The sequence below is a fragment of the Anolis carolinensis genome, chromosome 2, assembly GCF_035594765.1.
Source record: "Anolis carolinensis isolate JA03-04 chromosome 2, rAnoCar3.1.pri, whole genome shotgun sequence".
In the NCBI taxonomy this organism is placed as follows: domain Eukaryota; kingdom Metazoa; phylum Chordata; class Lepidosauria; order Squamata; family Dactyloidae; genus Anolis; species Anolis carolinensis.
This window is the reverse complement of record NC_085842.1, coordinates 185,654,001-185,678,108: the sequence shown is the minus strand read 5'-3', so window position 1 is coordinate 185,678,108 and position 24,108 is coordinate 185,654,001. Positions and strand designations below refer to the sequence as shown.

The window sequence follows — 24,108 nt, the reverse complement described above, 5'->3', positions numbered from 1 at the left end:
AAGAGAAGGAGTATGTGGAGCACACATTTCTCCCTGGCTCACGTTCTTTGTAATTGCTGTGAACTCCAAATAAAACAAAATTATCTTGAATTTGTAAGATGCCAAGTCTAGATAGGCAGGTAAGGGAGGTAAAGATTATGATGGTATGGGCTTTTACCAAAAGCATTCCATCATCTGCTTCCAGTACCCACAGTCTGAAATACTAGGTGGATTTGATTATGTTTCTTTGAGTCCACCCACCTTCTGCTAGAAGCTAAGTTAGATAGAATGACTTCGGCTGTTTTGGTTGCTTTATTTCCCTTTATTTTTTTCTGGTGAGTAATTTGATGAGTTTATATTTATATTTATTTTTTATGTTTGATTTCAGAATTTATAGGACGACTTCAACCAGAGGGCACAGTCCTGATGATGGTATCATTCTAATACACTGTACAGATATCACAAAGCTAGAAGGCATTTTGTGTGTCATTGTGTGCCGTCTTCTGCAAGCAGCAGAAATAGTTCCTAAACTATTTTTCAGGGGGAAAGAAGTTCTCACTCTTTGAACTCAGCCCAGTCTTATCTATTCATGATCAGCAAAATCAACCTCAGAAATTTCTAGTGTGTTAGCAAGGAATAGATCATTCAGCCTTCCTCCCAAGAAGGGAGATATTCCTCTAACGTATGAGGAAGTGAACTCTATTCTGTTATGACCATTGTGGGGGCAGCAGTTAAGAACACTTCTTTTCTCCTTTGCTGTATGTATAGGCTGTGGTTCTCAACCTGTGGGTTCCCAAGTGTTTGGCCTACAACTTCCAGAAATCCCAGCCAGTTTACCAGCTGTTAGGATTTCTGGGAGTTGAAGGCCAAAACATCTGGGGACCCACAGGTTGAGAACCACTGCTCTAGTCCATGTTCTTGGTTTCTTGGAAGGTGTAGAGTGCTCTCTCTCATTAATAGGTTTAGAATATCAATGGGACAGAGCAGTCATTTTTGAAGAAGTACCATTATTTGTATTGTGGGAAGATTCCACGCCCTCATCACCACAGCTGCTGCCTTTCTTGTATACATCTCACAGGGTTGGCTTAACCAGCCCTTCCAGCAACCTGTAATACAGATGAGGCCCATCTGTGGGTCTGGGCAGTCTGTATCTCACCAATAGACACCGAGGGCCCCAAGCTGTCTATCATGAATAGGAAAATGGTGTTGCATACTGTAAAGAACTCAGGCAGGGGGGAATCTTTTTAAATCCCACCGTTGCCACCAAATGTAAAGAACTCAGGCAGAGGGGAATCTTTTGAAATCCCACTGCTGCCACCAAATGTAAAGATGTTTTTATTTAAACGCTGCCACCAGAGGTAAAGATGTTTATAATGCGGCCACCAGATGTCAAGGGGATCATCAACTCTTGCCACCACTTTTGGAAGATTTAGCCACTGGCTACTTAGAGAGGAGACTTTTATTTTTCTTCTTTCTTCTTTCTTCTTGATGTGGGTATATATGACAGACTGAGATGTTTGAGAGAACAATAACAAGTTTATTTAGGCACAAGCTTGATAGTTACAATTCTCATTTAGGCACTTTCCTTAACAATTGCAATAACAGAATGAGGTGATTGAAACTTCCTAAGATGTCACTTCTTTCTCCACTTCTTCCTATACTGCTTTCACCCTGTGAATTTCAGTCACAAACTATCTGTTTTTTATTTTTACCTTAAAATAAGTCACCAAACTTATTTTAGAATTGACTCAAATTCGACTTTTGAGCCACCCTGATTCCCTCAACTGAGAATCAGACTTCCCTGTACCTTATCAGGGCACAGACTACCTAAAATAAGTCACCAAACTTATTTTAGAATGGAGTCAAATCCCACATTTGAGCCACCCTGATCCTCCAAATGAGAATCAGACTTCCCTGTGGTTTGCTGACCACAGACACTTACTGACTGACTGAGTTTCCCTCCAAATTCTGTTCTCTCTTCAGCTAACCCAGTTGGCTCCGCCCCCTTCTGCATGGCAACCAACTCTGAGTGCTGAGTAACTGAAATATTAACCCTTTTTAAAACACAGTTAAACATGGCATCTGTAAATAAAAATTCATACTTCTTTACACATACCTATTCTGTTGTGTCTCATCAGAATTTCCTCCGAGAGTAGCTAGCCCAACTCCTGGATTAGCTTTGCAAACAAGAATGTTACTTTCCTTCACTTTATCCAATAGAGACACTATGTCGTCAAAGAGCAGGCTGGGACTGGAGTTGTAGCATTCAATGACATGCTTGACTTTGCTCTGTTTTTGGACATTACAGTGCATATAGAGCAGGGCTTCTTAAACTTTTTCCACTCACAATCCCTTTCTGCCTGATAAATTTTCACATGACCCCGTGTATATCAGTATATAAAATAGGTATAAAAATAAACCATTAATGATAATGAATCAGCATTTGCAAGGCTTGCTAAACAGGCTGATTTTCCTTTTTGTGGAGTACAGCTGAAACCATTTCTGCAGAGTCCACTATAAACACTGCAAGTTATTGCTAATAGATTTGTGGGATTCAGAAACCTTTTACTGCAGCCATTTTTTCATAAATAGTAATATTAATAATAACTTTATTAATGTCCCACCACAATTTCCCAAGAGGGGCTTGGGGTGACTTACAAAATAGCACAACAAAAGTGCAACACAAAACACATGGAATACAACAAAATTTGCAACAAATCAATAAACAACACCAATTAACATAAAATAACAACTAACAAGATTAACAAAAGCAACACAATTAAAATGACAATAAATCATAAAACACGACAATAGTTTAAAAATATGACCCCAACACTGAGCTAAGGGGACCCCATTTGGGGCCAGGGGCCACAGTTTAATGAACTGTGATATGAAGAACCTTCCCATTAGTGGAAAAGAGCACCTTAGTGACCAAACCAATGAGTTATTTTAAGCTTCCGGCTGTTAGGCATTATGAGAGTTAAAGTCCAAAACACATGGAGGGCCAAAGTTTGCCCATGCCTGGATTATTTCCACCACACTAGGAAAGTAGTTTGCTCTTTTATTTCCTAACCATGCAGCCACCCTGCAAGTTCCCATGCTTGATTCCCCGTGTATAATTCCTTTTGCAAGTCCTAACAGTTCTCCAAGACTTGAATGTTTAGACAAGCCTTTAAGAATGTCTAGTCCAATGATCTACAATTATGATACAGCACAGCACTTTTAACCTATTCCCTTAATCCTTAGCTACAGCTTACACTATCCCTTTCCTTTCTTCTTGTTACGGTAGATTACACTATAGGTTATTGGTGCTGTTCTGAGTTAAAATTGTTGTTTTATAGACTAGTGGTTTTATTTTGTATTGTACTGTGTGTTAATTTTATGCGTTGTTTTAGGCACCTTGTGCTACATGTAAAATGCCCCGAGTCCCTTCGAGGAGATGTAGGCAGGGTAAAAAAATCAAGTTGTTATTGTTAAAGGTATTATTAAGTGGCAGCAGTCTGTTTTGACCACTGGTAGCTTTTGACCTATCAGATAAAAATAGAAGAATATTCTCTGTTTGTTCTCATTGTAGGGTCTGGGACAGTGGCTGCCTCTCATCCCATCGCTACCAGCACTCCAGAAGGAAGCAGCTATGGAGCTATTGGTACAGAAATTCTGGAATCTATAGACACTGTTGGCTGTTCAGATGGTAGATGTGCTGAGTAACAGCTTTTGAGAGCTGGTGTCAAATATACAACAGCAAGGGAAGGATTGTGATAGGATGTAAAACAGGAACCAGTGTATAAAATGTACTCTGGGTTACACAGAAAAAGCAGTGATTGTATGGGATGGGAGACTGGTGGAGGGGTGGATAGATGGATGGTGTGAGAAAAATATTTCAGCTTGAAGTGGTGATTATTCAGCAACCTTTTACTACTGCCATTTTTTCATGACCCCAACATTGAGCTAAAGGGACCCCATTTGGGGACAGGGTCTATGGTTTAAGAAGCTGTGATATAAAGAACCTTTCTATTAGTGGGAAAGAGCAGTGTATACAATGTAATTTCTAAGATGAAAAAGGGGATTAGGAATCTAACAGTTAAAAGTAGTGGTTGGCTTTAATTGGCAATAAACACATAAGGACAGTTGGAGCAGAAGATGGATCACACTGTTTGAAGAGACAGGTCTGCTAGATAGAAAGAGCACGTGGATGCACTGGCTCATTCCACTCACTGGTTGACCATTATGTCTTACCTACTGCCTTGAAAAGCCCCTTGCCACCTTTGAATGTGCTCTTTGCCATTCAGCTTCTAACTCCCTATGGGTAAAAGGCCACAAATTCTTGAAAACAGTTCTGCAGAAGCCAGTTTTCTTAATAGTAGCAATAGCAATCTACTGATGAGGTCTCCCATGCTCCCATGTCATGTGGTCCGTAATACAGCACACAGACACTTCTCTGTCATGATATTTTAATGTGTTTCACTTCAGAGTTTTCCAGAAAGCTTTCCTTGTATTCCAGATATTTCTGTATTATTTCCAGATGAGTCAGGCTCCAGTGGTGGACAGCAATTATCATCTCTGGATCGTAGACCTCCTTGTGACTTGGACACAGACAGCTCTGTGGAAGAGGAAAGTGATTTTGATACCATGCCTGAAATTGAAAGTGACAAGAATGTCATCCGCACTAAGGTAGATTATTCACCTCAAGAATATTTCCCATCTATGTCACCCACTCTCTGCACTCATAGAATCATAGAATAGTAGAGTTGGAAGAGACCTCATGGGCCATCCAGTCCAACCCCCTGCTCAGAAGCAGGAAATCGCATTCAAAGCACCCCCGACAGATGGCCATCCAGCTTCTGTTTAAAAGCCTCCAAAGAAGGAGCCTCTACCACGGCCCGGGGGAGAGAGTTCCACTGTCGAACAGCTCTCACAGTGACGAAGTTCTTCCTGATGTTCAGGTGGAATCTCCTTTCCTGTAGTTTGAAGCCATTGTTCCGTGTCCTAGTCTGCAGGGCCGCAGAAAACAAGCTTGCTCCCTCCTCCCTATGACTTCCCTTCACGTATTTGTACATGGCTATCATGTCTCCTCTCAGCCTTCTCTTCTGCAGGCTACTGTAGTTGTCTGAGGAGGCTCTTTGGCCACTATCCCTGGCAACTGAATTACAGCAGACAGGTGGCTGCAAGACCTATCAGCCAGATGAAATAAAGCCATCCAAGAAGTCCATGAAGCACCCCTCAGTTTTAACACTCTTCTCTTTTATACATCTGGAGCACTTACTGTTAATATAATTAAAAATGTGGGTACTTGTCCATCTAACACCTTCTTGTCACAGCTTAAAGGTTTCTGGAGCAGACACCTTCACACCACCACCCTGACTTTTATTTTGCCTGCTAATTTACTCTGTTCTGAACCATCACAAAATATGAATGTTTCCATCTTTTTTTCCTAGATGTTCCTCTATCTTTCTGATTTGTCCAGGAAGGATCGAAGAATTGTCAGTAAAAAATACAAAATCTATTTCTGGTAAGTAGCTAATGATAATTTTAGGCTAGTTCCTAACTCAGCCCACCTTTTTGCGTTGTGGCTTTACTGTCATAAATGCTAATTTACAAATAGACTATGTGTATAAAACAAGGACAGATTTTGGGGCCGAAACTATACATTTTGCTTTGACCTATGGATAAGTCAAGGATAAAAGTTTGGGACATGTAATAAACAAATATTTTCCTCTCCTTTTAAATATGCATAAAGAGAACATGCTTAGGAAGAAAAGAAGAAAATCTGTTTATTTGAGAGGTTATTGTAGTATGTGGGGTGTAAATTTCATTGCTGATCTTTAAAATGCCTTCATCTATAAAAATACAGATAGGGAAATATAAATGAGAAAAAATGAGAAATTAACCTGGAAAGGGAAAGCAGGGAGAAAAGCAAGGAAAGAAATCTGCCTCTGTTATGGACCCAGCAAAAAAGGCATTGAGAAGAGGTAGAGGTGAGAAGCACCCACCCTATAGCCCCCCATTGTCCAAACTGAAGAAAGAAAGGCAAATCTGACTCCTTTTTAAATAGTAGATAGGCTTTTAGAGTAGAAAATGTTAAAAATGTCAGGAAGAAGAATAAGTCACAGGGATCTCAAATTGTCCCTATTACACAACCACAACTTCAGTCCTACCAGTGTTAATTGAAACACAAGAAATTGCAGATGTGGATTGTGCCCAGAATCCACATCCTTCAAGATTTACTTGTAGAATCCCATTCAAAGGATTGTGGGTAGATCTAATTGAGTCAATTGATATACCACTACAAGGATGACCTAGTATTTCAATTTGCTTCATGATTCCAGTAACACTAAAAGGCATAGTAACTGATTTTTTCTTCATAATTTTCCATGTCATATGGTGTTAAACCAGATGTATCATGTCCTCTTAACAAATGTTATTTAGGTAGTATAGGAGCAAAGTGGTGAAAAAGTTTGTTGAACAAAAGCATCACTTTCTGTACCAATATAGGTAAAGGTAAAGGTTCCCCCTGACATTAAGTCCAGTCATGTCTGACTCCGGGGGTTGGTGCTCATCTCCATTTCTAAGCCGAAGAGCTTAGGTCATGTGGCCGGCAAGGTCATGTGGCCGGCATGACTGCATGGAGCGCCGTTACCTTCCCGCCGGAGCGGTACCTATTGATCTACTCACATTGGCATGTTTTCGAACTGCTAGGTTGGCAGGAGCTGGAGCGAACAGTGGCCGCTCACGCCGCTCCCGGGGTTTGAACCTGGGACCTTTCGGTCTGCAGCTCAGTGCTTTAATGCACTTCGCCACCGGGGCTCCTTTGGACCAATATAAGTCTGTCCAATTAATGTTCACTTTAAGTAGAGATCATGTTTTGGAAAGATACTTGGCATCCTGGGGCTAAAACAACAATGCAACGTTGCATTTACTGTTGTTTCCCAGTTGGACATCTGGGACTGGTATGGCTTGAAAGTTGAGTGGTTTAAACATTCCATTCTACAAGGATCGTACTAAAATAATGCCTGCTAGGCCATAATTCTTTTATTATCAGTATGATTCATATGCAAGTACATAAATAAAGCAATTAAATACTTGTTTACAAGATGTTAGTATTCAAAATATTATCCACCAGTGGTGTTACATTTACACTACTTCTGAACACACTCACCAAATCTACTTTAAAACAGTGATGGGCACTCTCTGGTTGAGTGTATAATAGTGCCTTCCATTTCACTTACATCATTGAAGTGCCTTCCTTGAAGGTTTTCTTTCACTCAACAAAACAAGTGAAAGTATGAGGGTTCCAGATCAGGGCTGTAAGATGAATGTAGCACCAGTGATCATCCAATTTGGGCAAGAATCTGTGATGTAACTAGATTGCATTCAGGTGTTTTTCTGATCTTTTCTTCGGGATGTCTTCTTGACGTTTCCAGAGTGATGCAGTGGTTGCACTGGTGATGAGTCCTGAGCTTGCCTGTATGCCCCAAAGATCAAGAATTGATTGATGGGGTGGTGGAACTTCATCTCTCCTGGCCCAAATAAATTCAAAAGAAGATATGGCACAATTTTGCTTGATTTCCTCTAGCGTGGTACAGCAATGAACAGGAGCTGCTACATTGCATCGCTGTAGAAGCTTCGAGAAGCCACCCATAAAAAAGATCACTAGTGGAGACCATTTTGAATAGTACCATATTATAGGCAAGAAGTTATTTTACACATGTATGTAGTTGTATATGTCTCACATTGTTAATAAAAATGTTATGATCTGACAGGCATTATTTTCAGTATGATCTTCATATTTATGAATTTATTAACACCTTAAAATACTTTCCAAGTGACTTGAATCATTTCAGATAATATAACCCAGAGGTGTTTTTTGATGAAGTCCTTTAAAAAGCAGGTAGCCCTCACTTGTTACTCAGTATTCGTGAGCTGATTTCACATTTGAAAGTAGCATCTCCACGTTTCCATATACACAAGCTAATTTTGTTATTCCGATTTGGGGTGAACTATGTGAGGCCTGAAGAAGGCCTTTTGTATGAAGGAATGGGGGAAAGGGTAGTGGAGGAGTGAGTTCTGCACTCTTCGAAAAGGTGTCATTGGCTTGCAACATGGACATTCCTGAATGGGAAATTTAATTTCACTTTGATAATCTCTGAGATTGTAATGATCTCCCTAGGGCAACAGAAAGTGAATTCAATTGCTTCGTTTTAGGGGAAAGGTGTTGTAGCCTGGTCATATTCTGTTCTCAGAAGATGAGGAAGGAGATGCTGAGAACAGTGAAGGCCAGATCTATTCCCACGGGAACCTGCCAGAAGTGCAGACTGAGGGAAATGTGGGAGATGAATGTTTGTCGAGGTCAGAGAGATTGAAACTGAAACAACAGGGCCTGTAGTTATTATAAAGACTCACTTCTCCAAGCAACTTCGAGATAAGCAGAAAAGCAGGTACAGAAGAAATGATTTCATGGGAGTGACTTTGGTGTTTTAAAAGCAGTTCATGTTGGTATACTCTTTGTGAGAGCAACGCTGCGTTTAGGTGAGGAGCTCTCGGTGTCATGGGCCTTGTAATTCATGTACAGTGTTCCCTCACTTATCGCAGGGGTTATGTTCCAGGACCACCCGCAATAAGTGAAATTCTTCTTCGTGGTGCTTCTGTGGAAATCACACATATGGGATTTCCTACTGCGCCTGCGCAGCATTTCGGAACCTTCTAGAAGCTCTAAGTGAAACTTTTTGGCGCGAGCCCCGCCCACTCTCTCCAGTAGAGTATATAAGGCCCTGTGGGCGGGGCTAGGCAGTTCCTTTTTTCCGCCGCTCAGTCAGCAACTAAGGAACTTCTAGCTCTGTGTGATATATTAATTGAATATTTGGATTTGACTCGGACCGGTTATTTCGCTACTTGATACCTCTCTCCAACCCTAAGAACTCGGAAAGGACCTTATTTTGGCATTTGGACGACCCTAGGCAGGCTAGTGATGATGGCTTCTTTTTTTAAGAAATGTGGGGCGTGTGGAGGCAAGCTTCCTGAGGCCGATGGCCATGTGAAATGCCTCCTCTGTCTGGGAGAAAGTAATAATTCCCAAGCCTGCCAAGTGTGCCGAGGGTTTACCCCTCAGGCCAGGAAAAATCGCGAGTCCAGATTAAAAGCCCTTCTTTACGAGCAGGCCCTGGCCCCAGCAACTCCAGTGGCAGAGGCTGAAGCCGGGCTAACTGCTCCCGCAGCTGAGGGGAGAGATTCCCCTTCCACAGTAGGCCCCTCACTGCTGCAAGCGCCTCAAAATGGCACGGAGAAGGAGGCTCCAATCTCCTCAGGGCTTGGATCTTCTCAGAAAACAGCTCCCAGGGCGAAGGAGGGGCGTAAGAAAACAAAAAAGACTAAGCATATGGGAAGTGCCCCTCCCCAGAAATCCCGGCCCCAGCTTACCTCACAGCCCCCAGATGTTGCTGAAAACTTGCCGGATGGGTCCTCCGGATCGCAGAACCCCCCTCCTTTGACTCCAGTACAGCCGCTGGCATTGCGAGTGCTTTCCCCTTCAGGGATTCTCCCTGCTTAGCCGGTGCCGAGCGTGCCGAGCTTACAGCAGGAGGCGCTGAGGGGGAGGAGGAGAGAGAGGAGAAGAGAGAGGAGATCAAGTTTTTCCAGCTCACGGAGCTCCTCTCCCTCTCCCAAGAGGCCCAAAGGGTCCTGCTCAGGCCGCCGCCACCGCCATTCCTCCTCCCCAAGCTCGAGGGACTCAAGATCTCCCCGGCAATGGGCTTCCCCTTATCCTTACGGGCCGAGCTACTTCCCGCCAGATCCTCGGTTCCCATTGATGTTTTATGGCCATGGCCTCCCTCCTTACCCCCTCCCACCTCCTGGATTCGAGGGGTTTTACCCGCTCGATGCCTACGGCCGCCAGCTAACGCCGGGTTCAGGGAGAAGCCACACCCACGCAGCGTCACCGCTGGGCGCACCGCTAGAATCACGCCCACAAAGCGAGGCCCTGAATTCGGGCTGAAGCTCTGGACTCCTCCCTCCCTGCAAGGCCCTCTGCTTCATGCTCGGCGCTGAGAATGGTGCCTGCTCTCGGGACCGAGAGCATTCCATTAACGCAAGTGGCTTCACGGCCTGAGCAAGCATCCACCTCAAAGCTGGCTCATCAAATTGGTTCCCTGGATCCCGAACAGGTAGTCCAGCTGGAGAATGATAATGGAAAGACTCAGGAAGGCCCAGTCTCATGAAGATGTTGACCCTCCCTCAGCTGAGGACATTAGGAGTTTCACAGCCTTATTGATAAGACTCTCCAGAGCCTTAAATCTGCCCACTCCAAAGCCCTCCAAGATTGTTGAGGACCCAGTATTCTTCAAAGCAACAGGCTCCAGCTACTACATCATTGCCTTATCTCCCTTACCTGGTAGAGTTAGTAAAGAATGAAGGGGTCCCACCAGCCTCTTTGCCTGCAACCTCAAGGAGGGCAGAGTTTCTTTACAAGGTCGATTTCTCTGGGGTCTCATGGCTGGCAAAGCAGCCTAAATTGAATTCGAGAGTGGTGAACGTAAGGCGGTTCAAAGATCCCAACCAACCCCCCCAGACAAAGAAGGGAAGAAACTGGACAGTTTCGGGAAGAAGTTCTACACTTCAGCCTGCCTGTTTGCTCGCATTGCCCACTACGGGGCTTATATGGGGGCGTATCAGTCTTACCTCTGGGACAAAATTGCCCCCTACATCGATTTGCTCCCTCAGGGGGATCAGGCCCTCGCAAAGGCATTCCGTCAAGAGGCCGCCCTCTTGTCGGACCTACAAAAGGAGCTGGCAAAGAATACAGCCGATGCATCCGGCAAACTCCTGGCGGGAGCAATCTCTCTGAGACGTCATGCCTGGCTGCGGGCGGCTAACCTGTCTCAGTCAGCAAAGTCCGTCATTGAAGATCTCCCTCTAGACGAGGCTGGTTTATTCAACCCAGAAACTGACGCCGAGATTAAAGATACTCACGAGGTCATCCAAGCAGCCCACAAATATGGCGTTCAACCATCTTACTACTATTATCAGAGAAGTCGTTGGGGGCAATACTACCGTTCCAGAAGGGCTAGCCCTCCATCCTCTAGAGCAGGGGTCCTCAAACTTTTTAAGCAGGGGGCCGGTCCACAATCCTTCAGACTGTTGAGGGGCCGAATTATCATTTAAAAAAAAAAACGAACAAATCCCTATGCACACTGCACATGTCTTAATTGTAGTGCAAAACAACAATAATGAAAGAACAATAAAATATTTAAAAATGAAAACAATTTTAACCAACATAAACCTATCAGGATTTCAATAGGAAGTGTGTGCCTGCTTCTGGCCAATGAGATAGTCAAGTTAATCAGGATTGTTGTTGTTTTTGTGTGTCTTCAAGTCATTTCAGATTTGGGCAACCCTAAGTCTAAAATTATTTATTTATTCATTTACTACATTTATATCTCACCCCGAAGGGGACTCAGAGCAGCTGTATGTACATACAATATATTATATTATTAGCATAGCACAATATTAGCATTCTATATTACTATATTGAACTATACCACTATACTGTAATATTATATGAAATATATAACATGTAATTAATATTATTATATGGTATTATTATTAGTATTACATTGTATAACATGACTAGCTGTGCCTGGCCACGCGTTGCTGTGGCGAAGTCTGGTGGTATGGGAAATAAAGTATTGAGGAATTGGTGGTAGTTAAGGTAAAGGGTAAAGGTTTTCCCCTGACATTAAGTCCAGTCGTGTCTGACTCTGGGGGTTGGTTCTCATCTCCATTTCTAAGCCAAAGAGCCGGCGTTGTCCTTAGACTCCTCCAAGGTCATGTGGCCATTGGCATGACTGCATGGAGCGCCATTACCTTTCTGCCGGAGCAGTACCTATTCATCTACTCTCATTTGCATGTTTTTGAACTTTAAGGTTGGCAGAAGCTGGGGTTAACAGTGGGGGCTCTCTCCGCTCCCCCAATTCAAACCTGCAACCTTTTAGTAATGATAATTTGGTAATGCACACTGCTTCACTTTCTTCTCAGTGTGGAAGAGGCCTAAGTGAGGCCTAACTCTGCCTGTCCCCTGGGCTGAGTGAGTTGCTAGGAGACCATGTGGGCGGAGCTTAGCCTTCTAACTGGCAGCAATTGGATGAAAGCAATCATTCCTCTCCCTCTAATTAGGACTTGATTTTTCTTTTCTTTTTGTTGTATGAATGTAGAGGCATGGATGAGGGGTTGTGCTGCCAAGTTTAGTGTTTCTGGGATGTGTAGTTTTGTTGTTTTGTCCTAGGCCGAAATTTCATTACCCTTTTATATATATAGATAATATTATCAATATCATATGTATATATAATATATTATTAAAACTGATATAAAATATTATATTATAAATGAGGGCGGGGGCCAGGTAAATGACCTTGGAGGGCCGCATCCGGCCCCCGGGCCTTAGTTTGGGAACCCCTGCTCTAGAGGAAAGCAAAAACCTCCCTTTCGTCCCCAGGGACTTCGGAAGTCATCATTCTCCTATAGGTCTCAATCAAGGGGAGGAAGCAAGCCAGGTGAGAAGCAAAGACGCCGGTTTTAGTGAGTCCTTTGACTCGCCATCCCCTCCAAGTTCGGACCCCCTTGTTGAAGGTTGGCCTTCTCGTAGTTCTGTTAATGTTGAGTTTTCTGGTTACTCATCGACTTCAATGCTGCACCCTTGTGGAGTAGAGGACGGACGTTTCCTATTCAGGAACAGGTTGGCCCCATACCTAGAGGCATGGAAAGGGATAACCTCAGATGCATGAGTTCTAGACATCGTAAAGAATGGTTATGCCATTGAGTTTTTTTCCTATCCCCACACCGGAGCCCCTCGCCCGACGGCACCTTCTGAATGCCTCCGAGAGGAAGTAGCTACCCTACTAAAGAAAGGGGCGATTTCTAGAACGCCTTGTAGGAAAGTCAGAAGATGCTTCTTTTCGAGGTATTTTCTAGTCCGCAAAAAAGGCGCCCCATCCTTGACCTAAGGGCTGTCAACCGCCACATTAGAACCCGCAGGTTTAGGATGGTGACCCTATCTTCCATCCTCCCCTTTCTCCGCAAGGGCATGTGGTTTGCCACGATTGATTTGCGTGATGCCTATTTCCACGTGGCAATACGGCACTCGCACCGAAGGTTTTTTGAGTTTTATGGTCGGTGACACCTGTTTTTCCTTTAACGTACTTCCTTTCGGCCTCGCCACAGCGCCAAGAGTATTTACTAAATGCATGGCCGTGGTGGCTGCATACCTTAGGCAAAATGGCGTCATAATTTTCCCTTATATAGGTGATTGGCTTCTGGTCAGCGACTCTAGGTCTCACCTTGAATCTGATATTTCATTTACCCTCTCCCTCCTGCAGAGGCTTGGACTTGTAGTAAACGAAGAAAAGTCCCAACTTACCCCTACACAAAAGATCCAGTTTATTGGGGCTACTTTGGACTCCGTGATCGCGAAGGCCTATCTACCAGAAGATCGCTTTCGTACCATTTGTCCGGCAGTAACGGAGCTCTGTGTAAAGAAACGCACTACAGCTTGGGGCATCCAGTCCATCCTTGGCCACATGGCCTCTACTACATCGCTTGTGGACCTAGCGAGGCTCAGGATGCGCCTGCTTCAGATATGGTTCTTGGGAGCATTCAACCCGCTCCTCGACAGTCAACACATTCGTCTGACCCCTCCAGCCGGCGTCGTCAGCTCGTTGACATGGTGGACAAGGAGGCGCAACCTGCTGGCGGGCCTCCCCTTCCACCCATCAGGACCTACTCACGAGCTCACGACAGATGCGCCCCAGTATGGCTGGGGAGCGCACCTCAATGGCCTCACCGTCAATGGGAAATGGTCCAGTCATCACCGTTCCCTGCACATCAACATCCTCGAACTACTGGCTGTAGAAAAGGCACTCCGCGCATTCGTACAGACTCTCAAGGGAAAGACATTGAGAATAGTAACAGACAACACCACAGTCAAGTACTATATAAACAAACAGGGCGGGACATATTCGAAGGCCCTGTTGGCCCTCTCCTTGAGAATATGGCACTGGTGCGTGCGCAGACGGATGAGGATCCAAGCTGTCCATCTTCCAGGGAAGGACAATGTGCTGGCGGACGCATTGAGCAGGTCACCGCCAACCAGCCACGAATGGCAACTGAACCACAGAGAGTTTCGACTCCTGGCTCGTCGCTGGGGTTGGCCAACGATAGACCTTTTTGCCTCAGAACAGCCACTGCCCCTCCTTCTGTGCTCGCCTACGGCCCCATGCCAGCCTGGGATGCCTGGGGGACGCGTTCCGCTTCACATGGTCGGGGGACCTGCTCTACGCGTTCCCACCCCTTCCATTGGTCGGCAAAGTGGTTACAAAACTGATCACGGACAACTCGGATTGCATTCTTGTGGCCCCTTGGTGGCCCTGTCAGATGTGGTTCGCACCTCTTTGGCAGGCCGCCAGAGGGGATTATCTCCAGCTCAAACCCTCACCAGATCTCTTGACGCTTCACAACGGCAGGGTCAGCCATCCAGACATAGAGACACTGCGCCTCACGGGGTGGAGGCTCAGACCCCACAAGCCCTCTCATCCCCAGTGAGAGCGATTCTTCAGGCGGCTCAAAAATCCTCAACAAAGAAGGCTTATAAGTATAAGTGGGATAGGTTTAGGAAGTTTGTTGAGCCCCAGGGACTGGATCCCATCTCGGCCCCTACGCCAGTGATTCTGGACTTCCTTGTGCATCTCTCAAAAGAAGGCTTCTCCCTTGCCTCTTTGAAATGTTACGTAGCCGCCTTATCGTGGTATCGGAAAGGGCCCTTGGGTCGCTCTTGCTTCCAGGACCCCCTAGTGAAGCTCTTCCTAAAGGGGTTTCAGAACTTACACCCTCCAGCAACACCACCTGCCTGGAGCCTGGAGCTGGTGCTCTCTCAACTTTCAAAGCCTCCCTTCGAGCCATTGGCCTCCTGCGATATCTGCCATCTCTCTTGGAAGGTGGCCTTCCTTGTAGCCATCACATCTGCGAGGCAGGCCAGTGAACTGTGCGCCCTTACGTTTCCATGCCGACAAAGTGGTGTTGAGGACAGACGTCACATTCCTGCCTAAAGTCGTTTCGAGATTCCACATGTGTCAGGACATTTCATTGCCGGCCTTTTTTCAAAACCCCTCTTCAGCACTGGAGGTAGCGCTGCATTCCTTGGACGTCAGGAGGGCTCTGGCGTTTTATATTCAAAGGACATCGGAATTTAGGAAGTCACCTCGTCTTTTTCTCAAGTACCGACCGGATGCACTGGGCAGCCCTGTCTCTTCCCAGCGTTTAGCCTCCTGGATAGTTTTGACGATTTGTCTAGCGTACAGACTTGCGGGCCAAGAACCTCCGCAAAGGGTGACGGCGCATTCCACAAGAGCAGTAGCGGCATCCCAAGCCTTTCTCAAAGGGGTCCCCCTTGAAGATATTTGTAGGGCAGCGACGTGGTCATCATCATTCACCTTCGCCTCACACTACAAACTTGACATCATGGCTAAGAAGGACGCGGCCTTTAGGAGAGCAGTTCTCTTCTCGTGCGTGGCATGACCCGCCACCTCCGGTGAGTAGCTTGTTAATCTCCCATATGTGCGATTTCCACAGAAGCACCACAAAGAAGAAAATATAGTTGCTTACCTGTAACTGTTTCTTCGAGTGGTGTTCTGTGGAATTCGCACAACCCGCCCATCCTCCCCGCTGATTTCATGCCACTGGGCTACAGCTGCTTCCTGGCGGCGGGGAACTGCCTAGCCCCGCCCACAGGGCCTTATATACTCTACTGGGGAGAGTGGGCGGGGCTCGCGCCAAAAAGTTTCACTTAGAGCTTCTAGAAGGTTCCGAAATGCTGTGCAGGCGCAGTAGGAAATCCCATATGTGCGAATTCCACAGAACACCACTCGAAGAAACATAGTTACAGGTAAGCAACTATATTTTCTGCCTTCTTCCTGCGCTTCTTCCTCTCCTGCGCCTGCCTGTTTCCCTTTTGTGCATGTGCCTCCCTCTCATCAGCATCCAGAGTGGCCTGGCTGGATGCTGACGAGAGGGAGGGCGCATGCGCAAAAGGGAAACTGGCACCTTTTGCGCATGCACACCTCTCAGAAAAAAAACACAAAGCAGTGAGGGAGCGAAAAGCGAACCACAAAGTAGGGAGGGAACACTGTAATTAAATTGTCAAGCTGTCCTGTGTCCTGGTCTTGTGAGGCATAGTTTTGCCTGCCTTAGATTTATGTACATTGTCTTTGAATATCTCAGTGTTGTTTTACAGACTTTCTTTGTATGGATTTTTAGTCTTTGGCTTTTATGGACATAACTTTTTGAACATTGATTCCCTTTTGTATATTTGCTTGTTTTTCATATATCCAGCTTTTGTTATACTCTGCTTTTAATAAACTTTTACATTGGATTATCTGGACAGTGTGTGGTTTGCAATGAAAAGAGGCTTCAGGGCCATAGTATAACAAATGGATGGTCATAAATATAAAGACATGGGATGGAAGGTCCTGAAATTGGTGCACAGGTGTATTAGCATGGAAATAACTGAATTTACAATTCTGTCAATGGTATTGCCCATCTGCTCCCTTTGCCATTTCTTTTACTCTGTGTAAAAATTGCACATGCTTTTTACTATGGCGTCACACAGATATGCTATAGAAAGTAATTATTAGTTGATACATGCCTTGTTTACAAATAATCCTTTCATGTCTCCTTGTTCTTTAGGAACATTATCACAATTGCTGTTTTCTATGCCCTGCCTGTAATCCAGTTGGTGATCACATACCAGACGGTGAGTTATATAACCTAGCTGAAAAATCCTCATACAAACCATCCCAACTACAATGGCCTATTGTGACATTCAGTCCCATTTGCGCAGTGTGTATTTATACGATGAGCCTGTTATCTCCTGAGGAAAGCCCATCAAACAACATTAATAGCAAGGAATGGAAAATTAAACAGTGGAGAGATTACCACCATTCCTTTTTCTTCTTTGTCTTCAACATTACCTTAGTGCAACTCATTTGAACGTACAGTCACCTCCACAAAAGCTTCAGGAACTTGAGCCAGATCTACAACAGCCATCTCCCATCTTCCAGAAGTAGTTTAGGATCCTGAGTCAAACAAGACGTAGAGGATATGCATTCTGCAACCTGAGAGAGAGAAGGATGGGCTTCCACTTTCGTTTCTAATCAGACAGAGCTGCAGAGAAGGCGCTTTGCTTCCAGGTCAATCTCTCCGCTCACCAGCCAGGCTTTGCTTGCTACTGCCAGCTTGCAGTCTTTAGATTTTTTTTAGGATTTTTTAGGAGCAGGCCTACTATTTAAATTAATAAATAGGGATTCCCCATCTGGACTATAACTTTCTACTATAATCCCAATTAACGGTGGGAGATATAAGGGAATTGTGAAGTCTGGAATGGTTTTACATGGAACCAAGCTCTGCTTTGCTGCCTGGGGAGCTATTGCACTGGGCCTAACCAGTGATGTGCTGTGTATGTTTTGAGCTGTAGGCTTTTTTTTGCTATGGAAATGTCCAATCTGATAAGAATCACATCTAATCTTGCTTCCTTTGTTTTGTCCATGCCTGTTTCTTTCAGCCTTAGTACTGCTGGAACGCACACCAGAGACCACTTCAATATAGGTATATTTCAGTTAGCAAAGTAGATATATTCATGGACTTTACTTCTTTAATAGAAACTTTGGTGCCAGAAATAGAAATAGTGTGGAAAGCGTAGAAACAGGATCCTAACCACACCAAATATATTTCAACAGTTTTTTTCTTCAGAACTATCATTATGCATATTTAAATCTTTTAGAGATAACTTGAAAGCTTCTTCCAAAATGTATACTGGAATAATATTTTTTTCTTTTCAACAGCTTCCACTTTTCTTATGATTTCCATATTGGTGGTGAATCTAATAAATCTTTGTTTTTTCAACATGCTAGGATAGTCGATGAGGAATTTTTAAGTCTGATCTGCTCAATCACTTTCCCCCCTATTTTGTTTTTCATACATGCTCAATAAGCAATTCTATAGGAAGACATTTATTTATTTATTTATTTATTATTCAAACTTATATGCCGCCACTCCCCTAGGGCTCGGGGCGGCTTACAAGAACAGGCTAAAATCTAACAATTTAAAAACATCTTAAAAACATCTTTTAAAAAATCTTAAAAACATCCTAAAAGCACCTTTTAACAACATCAATAACACTGTTACCTAATATAAGCAATCATAGAATCATAGAATTGGAGGGACCACGTCGATACCAGGCAACATTCTGGAAAAGATCATTAAGGAAGTGGTCTGCGAACATCTAGAAACAAATGCAGTCATTACTAATAGCCAACATGGATTTACCAAAAACAAGTCATGCCAGACTAATCTGATCTCTTTTTTCGATAGAGTTATGAGTTGGGTTGATACAGGGAATGCTGTGGATGTAGCCTACCTGGATTTCAGTAAGGCCTTCAACAAAGTCCACCACGACCTTCTGGCAAACAAACTAGTAAAATGTGGGCTAGACAAAACTACGGTTAGGTGGATCTGTAATTGGCTAAGCAAATGAACCCAAAGTGATGAGTGGAGTGCCGCAGGGTTCCGTCCTGGGCCCGGTTCTGTTCAATATCTTTATTAACGACTTAGACGAAGGGTTAGAAGGCACGATCATCAAGTTTGCAGATGACACTAAACTGGGAGGGATAGCTATCACTCCAGAAGACAGGAGTAGAATTCAAAACGATCTTGACAGACTAGAGAGATGGGCCGAAACTAACAATATGAAGTTCAACAGGGACAAATGCAAGATACTTCACTTCGGCAGAAAAAATGGAATGCAAAGATACAGAATGGGGGACTCCTGGGTCGACAGCAGTACATGTGAAAAAGACCTTGGAGTCCTCGTGGACAACAAGTAAAATATGAGCCTACATTGTGATGCGGCTGCTAAAAAAGCCAACGGGATTCTGGCCTGCATAAATAGGGGTATAGCATCTAGATTCAGTGAAGTCATGCTACCCCTTTATTCTGCCTTGGTCAGACCACACCTGGAATACAATTCTGGGCACCGCAATTGAAGGGAGATGTTGACAAGCTGGAAAGTGTCCAGAGGAGGGCAACTAAAATGATCAAAGGTCTGGAGAACAAGCCGTATGAGGAACTAGGTATGTTTAGCCTGCAGAAGAGAAGGCTGAGAGGAGACATGATAGCCATGTACAAATACGTGAAGGAAAGTCATAGGGAGGAGGGAGCAAGCTTGTTTTCTGCTGCCCTGCAGACTAGGACACGGAACAATGACTTCAAACTAAAGGAAAGGAAATTCTACCTGGACATCAGGAAGAATGTCCTCACTGTGAGAGCTGTTCGGCAGTGGAACTCTCTCCCCCAGACTGTGGTGGAGGCTCCTTCTTTGGAGGCTTTTAAGCAGAGGCTGGATGGCCATCTGTCGGGGGTGCTTTGAATGCGATTTCCTGCTTCTTGGCAGGGGGTTGGACTGGATGGCCCATGAGGTCTCTTCCAACTCTACTATTCTATGATTCTGTGATTCTACAAGTGCCATCCAGTCCAATTCCTTGCCATGCAGGAAAAACACAATCAAAGTGTCACCCGACACATGGACATCCAATCTCTGCTTAAAAAGGCATTGACCGTTTCTGCTTTTAATTCATTGATTTCAGATTTGGCCAATGTTATTACATCAGCAATTGTGAAGGCTTATCAATTTATTATCAGCTTTGGATGATACACCAGCTCTGCCTAGAATTGGAAGACCTAAAGATGGTAGTGCATGTGCTGGTAATAATAATAATGATACACTTTATTTATATTCCACCCTTCTCCCTGAGTGGAATCAAAGCGGATTACAGCATTTACATAACAGGCAAACATTCAATGCCTTTACAATCACATGAGACTGTAATACTCTGGAAGTTCTTGGAATTGAAATCAAGCTCACAACAACTATACACTGGAGGCAAATGATTTATTCCATCTTTCCACAATCACTGAATAACAGTTCTAAAGATTTCCTGCTCAAACACCCTGTGATATAACAGCCGAATTCCCATTCACCCCCTAGCAGCCAAACACTGTACCCACAGTCTCTTAACTGCAATTTCTATTTCCCTCACAAAACAGATGTCTTATATTCACTACCCTGCACCCAGCCTCCCTCTGCCCCCCTTCTTTATGGCAGAGAACAGAAGCAGCCATTTTCAGGCTGTTATGGTGATCCTGACATTACTCCCCTCCAGGGAAATAAGAAAGTGGAAGAAAAGAGGAAAAATTTCAAGGTCCTGTCTTAAAGAGATAGGTTTGATGCAACAGCTTCTTTAAGCGGAGGGGGGGGAGGAATGTTCTGCAGCCACCCATTCAGTAAAGTCTGTGACTAAATAGTACAAATATCCTCTAGAATGTTTAGAGTCTAAAATAGTCTTAATTTCAAAATGGGTATGAGCCCCTACCATGATGGGGATAGATTCAGAGTCAGCTTTACTCCAACGGGAATCCATACAAGCCCATTTGCTCAGGCTAACATGAAAAACAGGATGGACCTTTCCATCCAGTTCCAGGCTGCTACGGTGATCCTGACAGAGACACACAAAGGCAAGGCTTCTACTTTCATTTCTAGCATCTGGAGGTGGTGTTCATTTCCAGGCTCTGGGAGGTGCTTTTTTCTCCATTTTCAAACCGAGGAGCCTGTGTTGTCACCTCTTGGTCATGTGGCTGGCAAGATTTCTTAGAGCATCTCTTTGCCTTTTCCCACCAAAGCAGTACCTTTTTATGTACTCATATTTGCATGTTTTTGAACGGCTAGGTTGGCAGGAACTAGGGCTGACAGACGGGAGCTCACCCCGTCTTGCAAATTTGAACTGCCAACTTTCAGGTCAGCAGTTCAGTAGCGCAAGGTTTTAACCAATTGGTAACCTCAAGGTTAGACTTCTCTGATGCTATGTATATTGGACTACCTGTACTAAGAAACTCCAACTAATTTAAAATTTGGCAACCAAACTGGTTACAGGTGTATCTAGAAGTGAGCATATCACAGCTCTACTAAAACCATTTCACTTGTAGCCAATTGGTTTTCAGGCAAAGTACAAAGTATTGGTTGTTACCTTTAAAGCCCTACACGATTTAGGTCTTGCTTGCCTGCAGGATCACATTCTCCTGTATAATCCATCTTGAACACTTATGTCCTCTGGGTGAGGTTTACTTCAACCAACCAGAACCCGACGGGCAACTGTCTCCCAGATAACCTTTTCATCCACTGTCCCTAAAGTGGAATGACCTGCCAGTAGAGCTTTAACAGCTAAATGAGCTGTCAGATATTTTTAAAAGAATTAAAGACCTATCTCTTCCAACAAGTCTACCAGTCAATTTACCCTGTGAATTTAAACTTACCTTTTATTGTTACAAATTATTCTGGTGTTTTAATTTTAATTATATGACTGTCTTTTAATATGTGTATTTCAATGTTCTATGTTTTTATCAATGTATTTTAACTGTGTTGTACACTACCTCAAGTGCTGAGCAGAAGTGGGTAATAAATTAAATAATAGTATCATTTTTTCCAGCATTGTATTATGTCCACATTAGGATCTGCATCAATGAGCTCAAATACCAGGCAGGTGTATCTGAACTTGAAAAAACAAATGATGTCCTTGTCAGAAGTCTGAATCAATGAGGTTGTTGAAGTAACAAAACAATGTCTTTTATGTGGGCTCAAAGTTGGAAGATACTCCTAATTCTGGGCCAGAATTCAGAGTCCCCCATCCCCCCCGACTGGTTAACATATGTCAAGGGCACATTAAGGTGGCCTTGCCCTACATTATCTCTGATCAGCTCTGTGTGGATTTGGCTGCCATGGAGCTGATCTGGGGGCTGTCCTACAATAAGTGGTCAGTGTGGATGTGTCCAACATTGACACTTTAATCGTAATGGATTCTAGATGGCCAATTGTGTACTATTATCAGGACTCTTGCTTTTCATGATTTTTTTGCTTTGGTGCTCTTGCCATGTGACCCTCTAAAGTGGGATAATGTGTACAGGATGCAAGTGAATTTATATACAGTTTTTTTTCCCTCACTCTCCAGGTGGTGAATGTGACAGGAAATCAGGACATCTGCTATTATAATTTCCTCTGTGCTCATCCATTGGGAGTCTTGAGGTGAATGAATGCTCCCAGGAATTATGCTGTATGATAATGTAGCTCAAACTGATGATGTCGAAATTCATTGGATCATAATGCCCATCAGCCATCATGTCTAATAGTTAGGTTATTATTGAAATCCAAAATAACTACGGGGCATTAGTTATCAACTCTAACATGGTGGTATTCTAATCATATTTGCAAGGAGCAGACACTTGGAGCTGCAATTTTGTGTATTTAAAAGTTTAAGTGGGAAGAAAGCTATATTTGGCTTTTTGTAAACTTGTTAAATACCACTTTACCCTAAAGTTTGCTCTTTCCTAAAATAAATTAGATATACAAAGAATTAGTTTTTAAAATCATTACTTACATTTTTACATGCTTATGGACAGAGGAAAATAGTGTTTTATCCTCATGTTTGGGCAGGAGTAGGAGTCTCCTTCCTCAGTTTTACTTTCTCATTATAGCTTCCTCTTTTGCAGTGCTTTCAACAATATCCTCAGCAACGTGGGCCACTTCCTTCTGGGCTTCCTTTTCCTGTTGATTGTCTTACGCCGAGACATCCTCCATAGGCGATCCTTGGAAACCAAAGACATCTATACAATGGTAGAGTCATAGAATCATAGAGTTGGAAGAGACCACATGACCTATCTAGTCCAAATCCCTGCCATTCAGGAAAAGCTGACAGATGGCCATCCAGCATCTGTTTGAAAGCATCAAAAGAAAGAGCTTCCATCACAATCTGAGGCAGTGAGATCCACTGTTGAACGGCTCTCATGGTCAGGAAATTCTTTCTAATATTTATGTGGAATCTTCTTTTGTGGAATTCAAACCCATTGCTCCATTGAATCCTACCACTTCATCACATAACTTAAATTCCACTGAGTTCTACACTTAAAATCTGGTATTCTGTGGGTCCACTACATTCATTTTGGTTAAAGTGCAGTTTCTGAATCTTTTAAACGTGGAGGGCAGCATTTTTCCAACGTATCAGGAAGAGGTGAGGAAATTGATTTTTCTCAAATCTTCTGTTGTTTGCCAAATTTTGAATGAAGTAACGATCGTTGCTCTCAGGTTAGAATTACCCAATTCGTGGGAGGAGAAATTGGGGAGGGGTCAAAACAAACTTTTTTGGGCAATTTCCAGCATTTCTTTTCGCTCCCCAAGCAGGAAGGTTTGGTTGTAAGCTACCTCATAACACTTCGACTTAGCAAAAATTAAAATAGCCTCTTAGGCTACCTTTTTCCGTCCTTCCATGATTTGTCTGTGTCCTGTGTTAGGAGAGCCAGTGTTGTTGCCTTCCACATGGGATTCCTTCCCTCCCTCCATCTCTGCTTTTGGGAATTGTGGGAGTTGTAGTCCAAAACACCAGCTGAGCCTCTGCTTCTGCCCTTCCAAATGGGATTCCCTCCCTCCCACCCCTTTTCTGCTTTTGGGAATTGTGGGAGTTGAAGTCCCAAAAAGCACTGAGAGGGATGGTGGGTGGGGCCAAATGTCTGCAGTGTGGAAACCTCTTCATTGAAAAATACGCAAGACAACTGAGTGCACTAAACAGTGTGATCCAAGGTATGGAAAAACTCCTTTTTATTACGGAATGGAGTTAGACTGAACTCTTCTTCTGAACACTTCCCAGTGTAATCTGATGAAGGTTCTAGTCTCTAGGGCAGCAGAAAACAAGCCTTAAGGCATCCTTTCAAATATTTAAACATGGTGATCATTTCTCTTCTCCACTTTCTCTTCTGCAGCTTAGGTCTAGTAAAAATGCAAAGCCTCTGAGTCATGAACACCTACCAGACATTGTTTATTAGAATTGTCTCCATTTTTTTAAAGGGGAAAAAACAAGGGATTGTGTTGAAAAAGTTCACAGTCATGGCTGTATCCCATGGTCTTTTTACCCAGTGTTGTATCTACAGGTTGAGTCTTGCTTATCCAAAATGCTTGGGACCTGAGGTTTTTTTGGATTTTGGTTTGGTTTTTTT

The 24,108-nt window shown here is 43.7% G+C and overlaps 1 protein-coding gene and 1 long non-coding RNA gene across 7 annotated transcripts in view; one reads left to right on the top strand and one right to left on the bottom strand.

Annotated features, from left to right (window-relative positions):
• sidt1 (SID1 transmembrane family member 1) overlaps positions 1 to 24,108 on the top strand; it is a 111,371-nt gene that overhangs the window by 41,984 nt on the left and 45,279 nt on the right. For all 5 annotated transcript variants that reach the window (XM_062971313.1, XM_062971312.1, XM_008120473.3 and 2 more), the window contains 7 exons: positions 368 to 411; positions 3,554 to 3,625; positions 4,502 to 4,650; positions 5,415 to 5,488; positions 16,705 to 16,771; positions 22,074 to 22,147; positions 22,612 to 22,735. In XM_062971313.1, the coding sequence (XP_062827383.1) occupies positions 368 to 411; positions 3,554 to 3,625; positions 4,502 to 4,650; positions 5,415 to 5,488; positions 16,705 to 16,771; positions 22,074 to 22,147; positions 22,612 to 22,735 (604 nt within the window). The remainder of the gene's footprint in view (positions 1 to 367; positions 412 to 3,553; positions 3,626 to 4,501; positions 4,651 to 5,414; positions 5,489 to 16,704; positions 16,772 to 22,073; positions 22,148 to 22,611; positions 22,736 to 24,108) is intronic.
• On the bottom strand, positions 1,496 to 22,616 carry LOC134296409 (uncharacterized). Of its 2 annotated transcripts, none has more exons than XR_010003143.1 (3): positions 22,500 to 22,616; positions 9,394 to 9,559; positions 1,496 to 7,496 (listed from the first exon to the last, which is right to left on the bottom strand). It is a non-coding gene; the product is annotated as an uncharacterized LOC134296409 (long non-coding RNA). The 2 variants fall into 2 exon arrangements; XR_010003142.1 differs by having other exon boundaries at positions 1,496 to 4,579.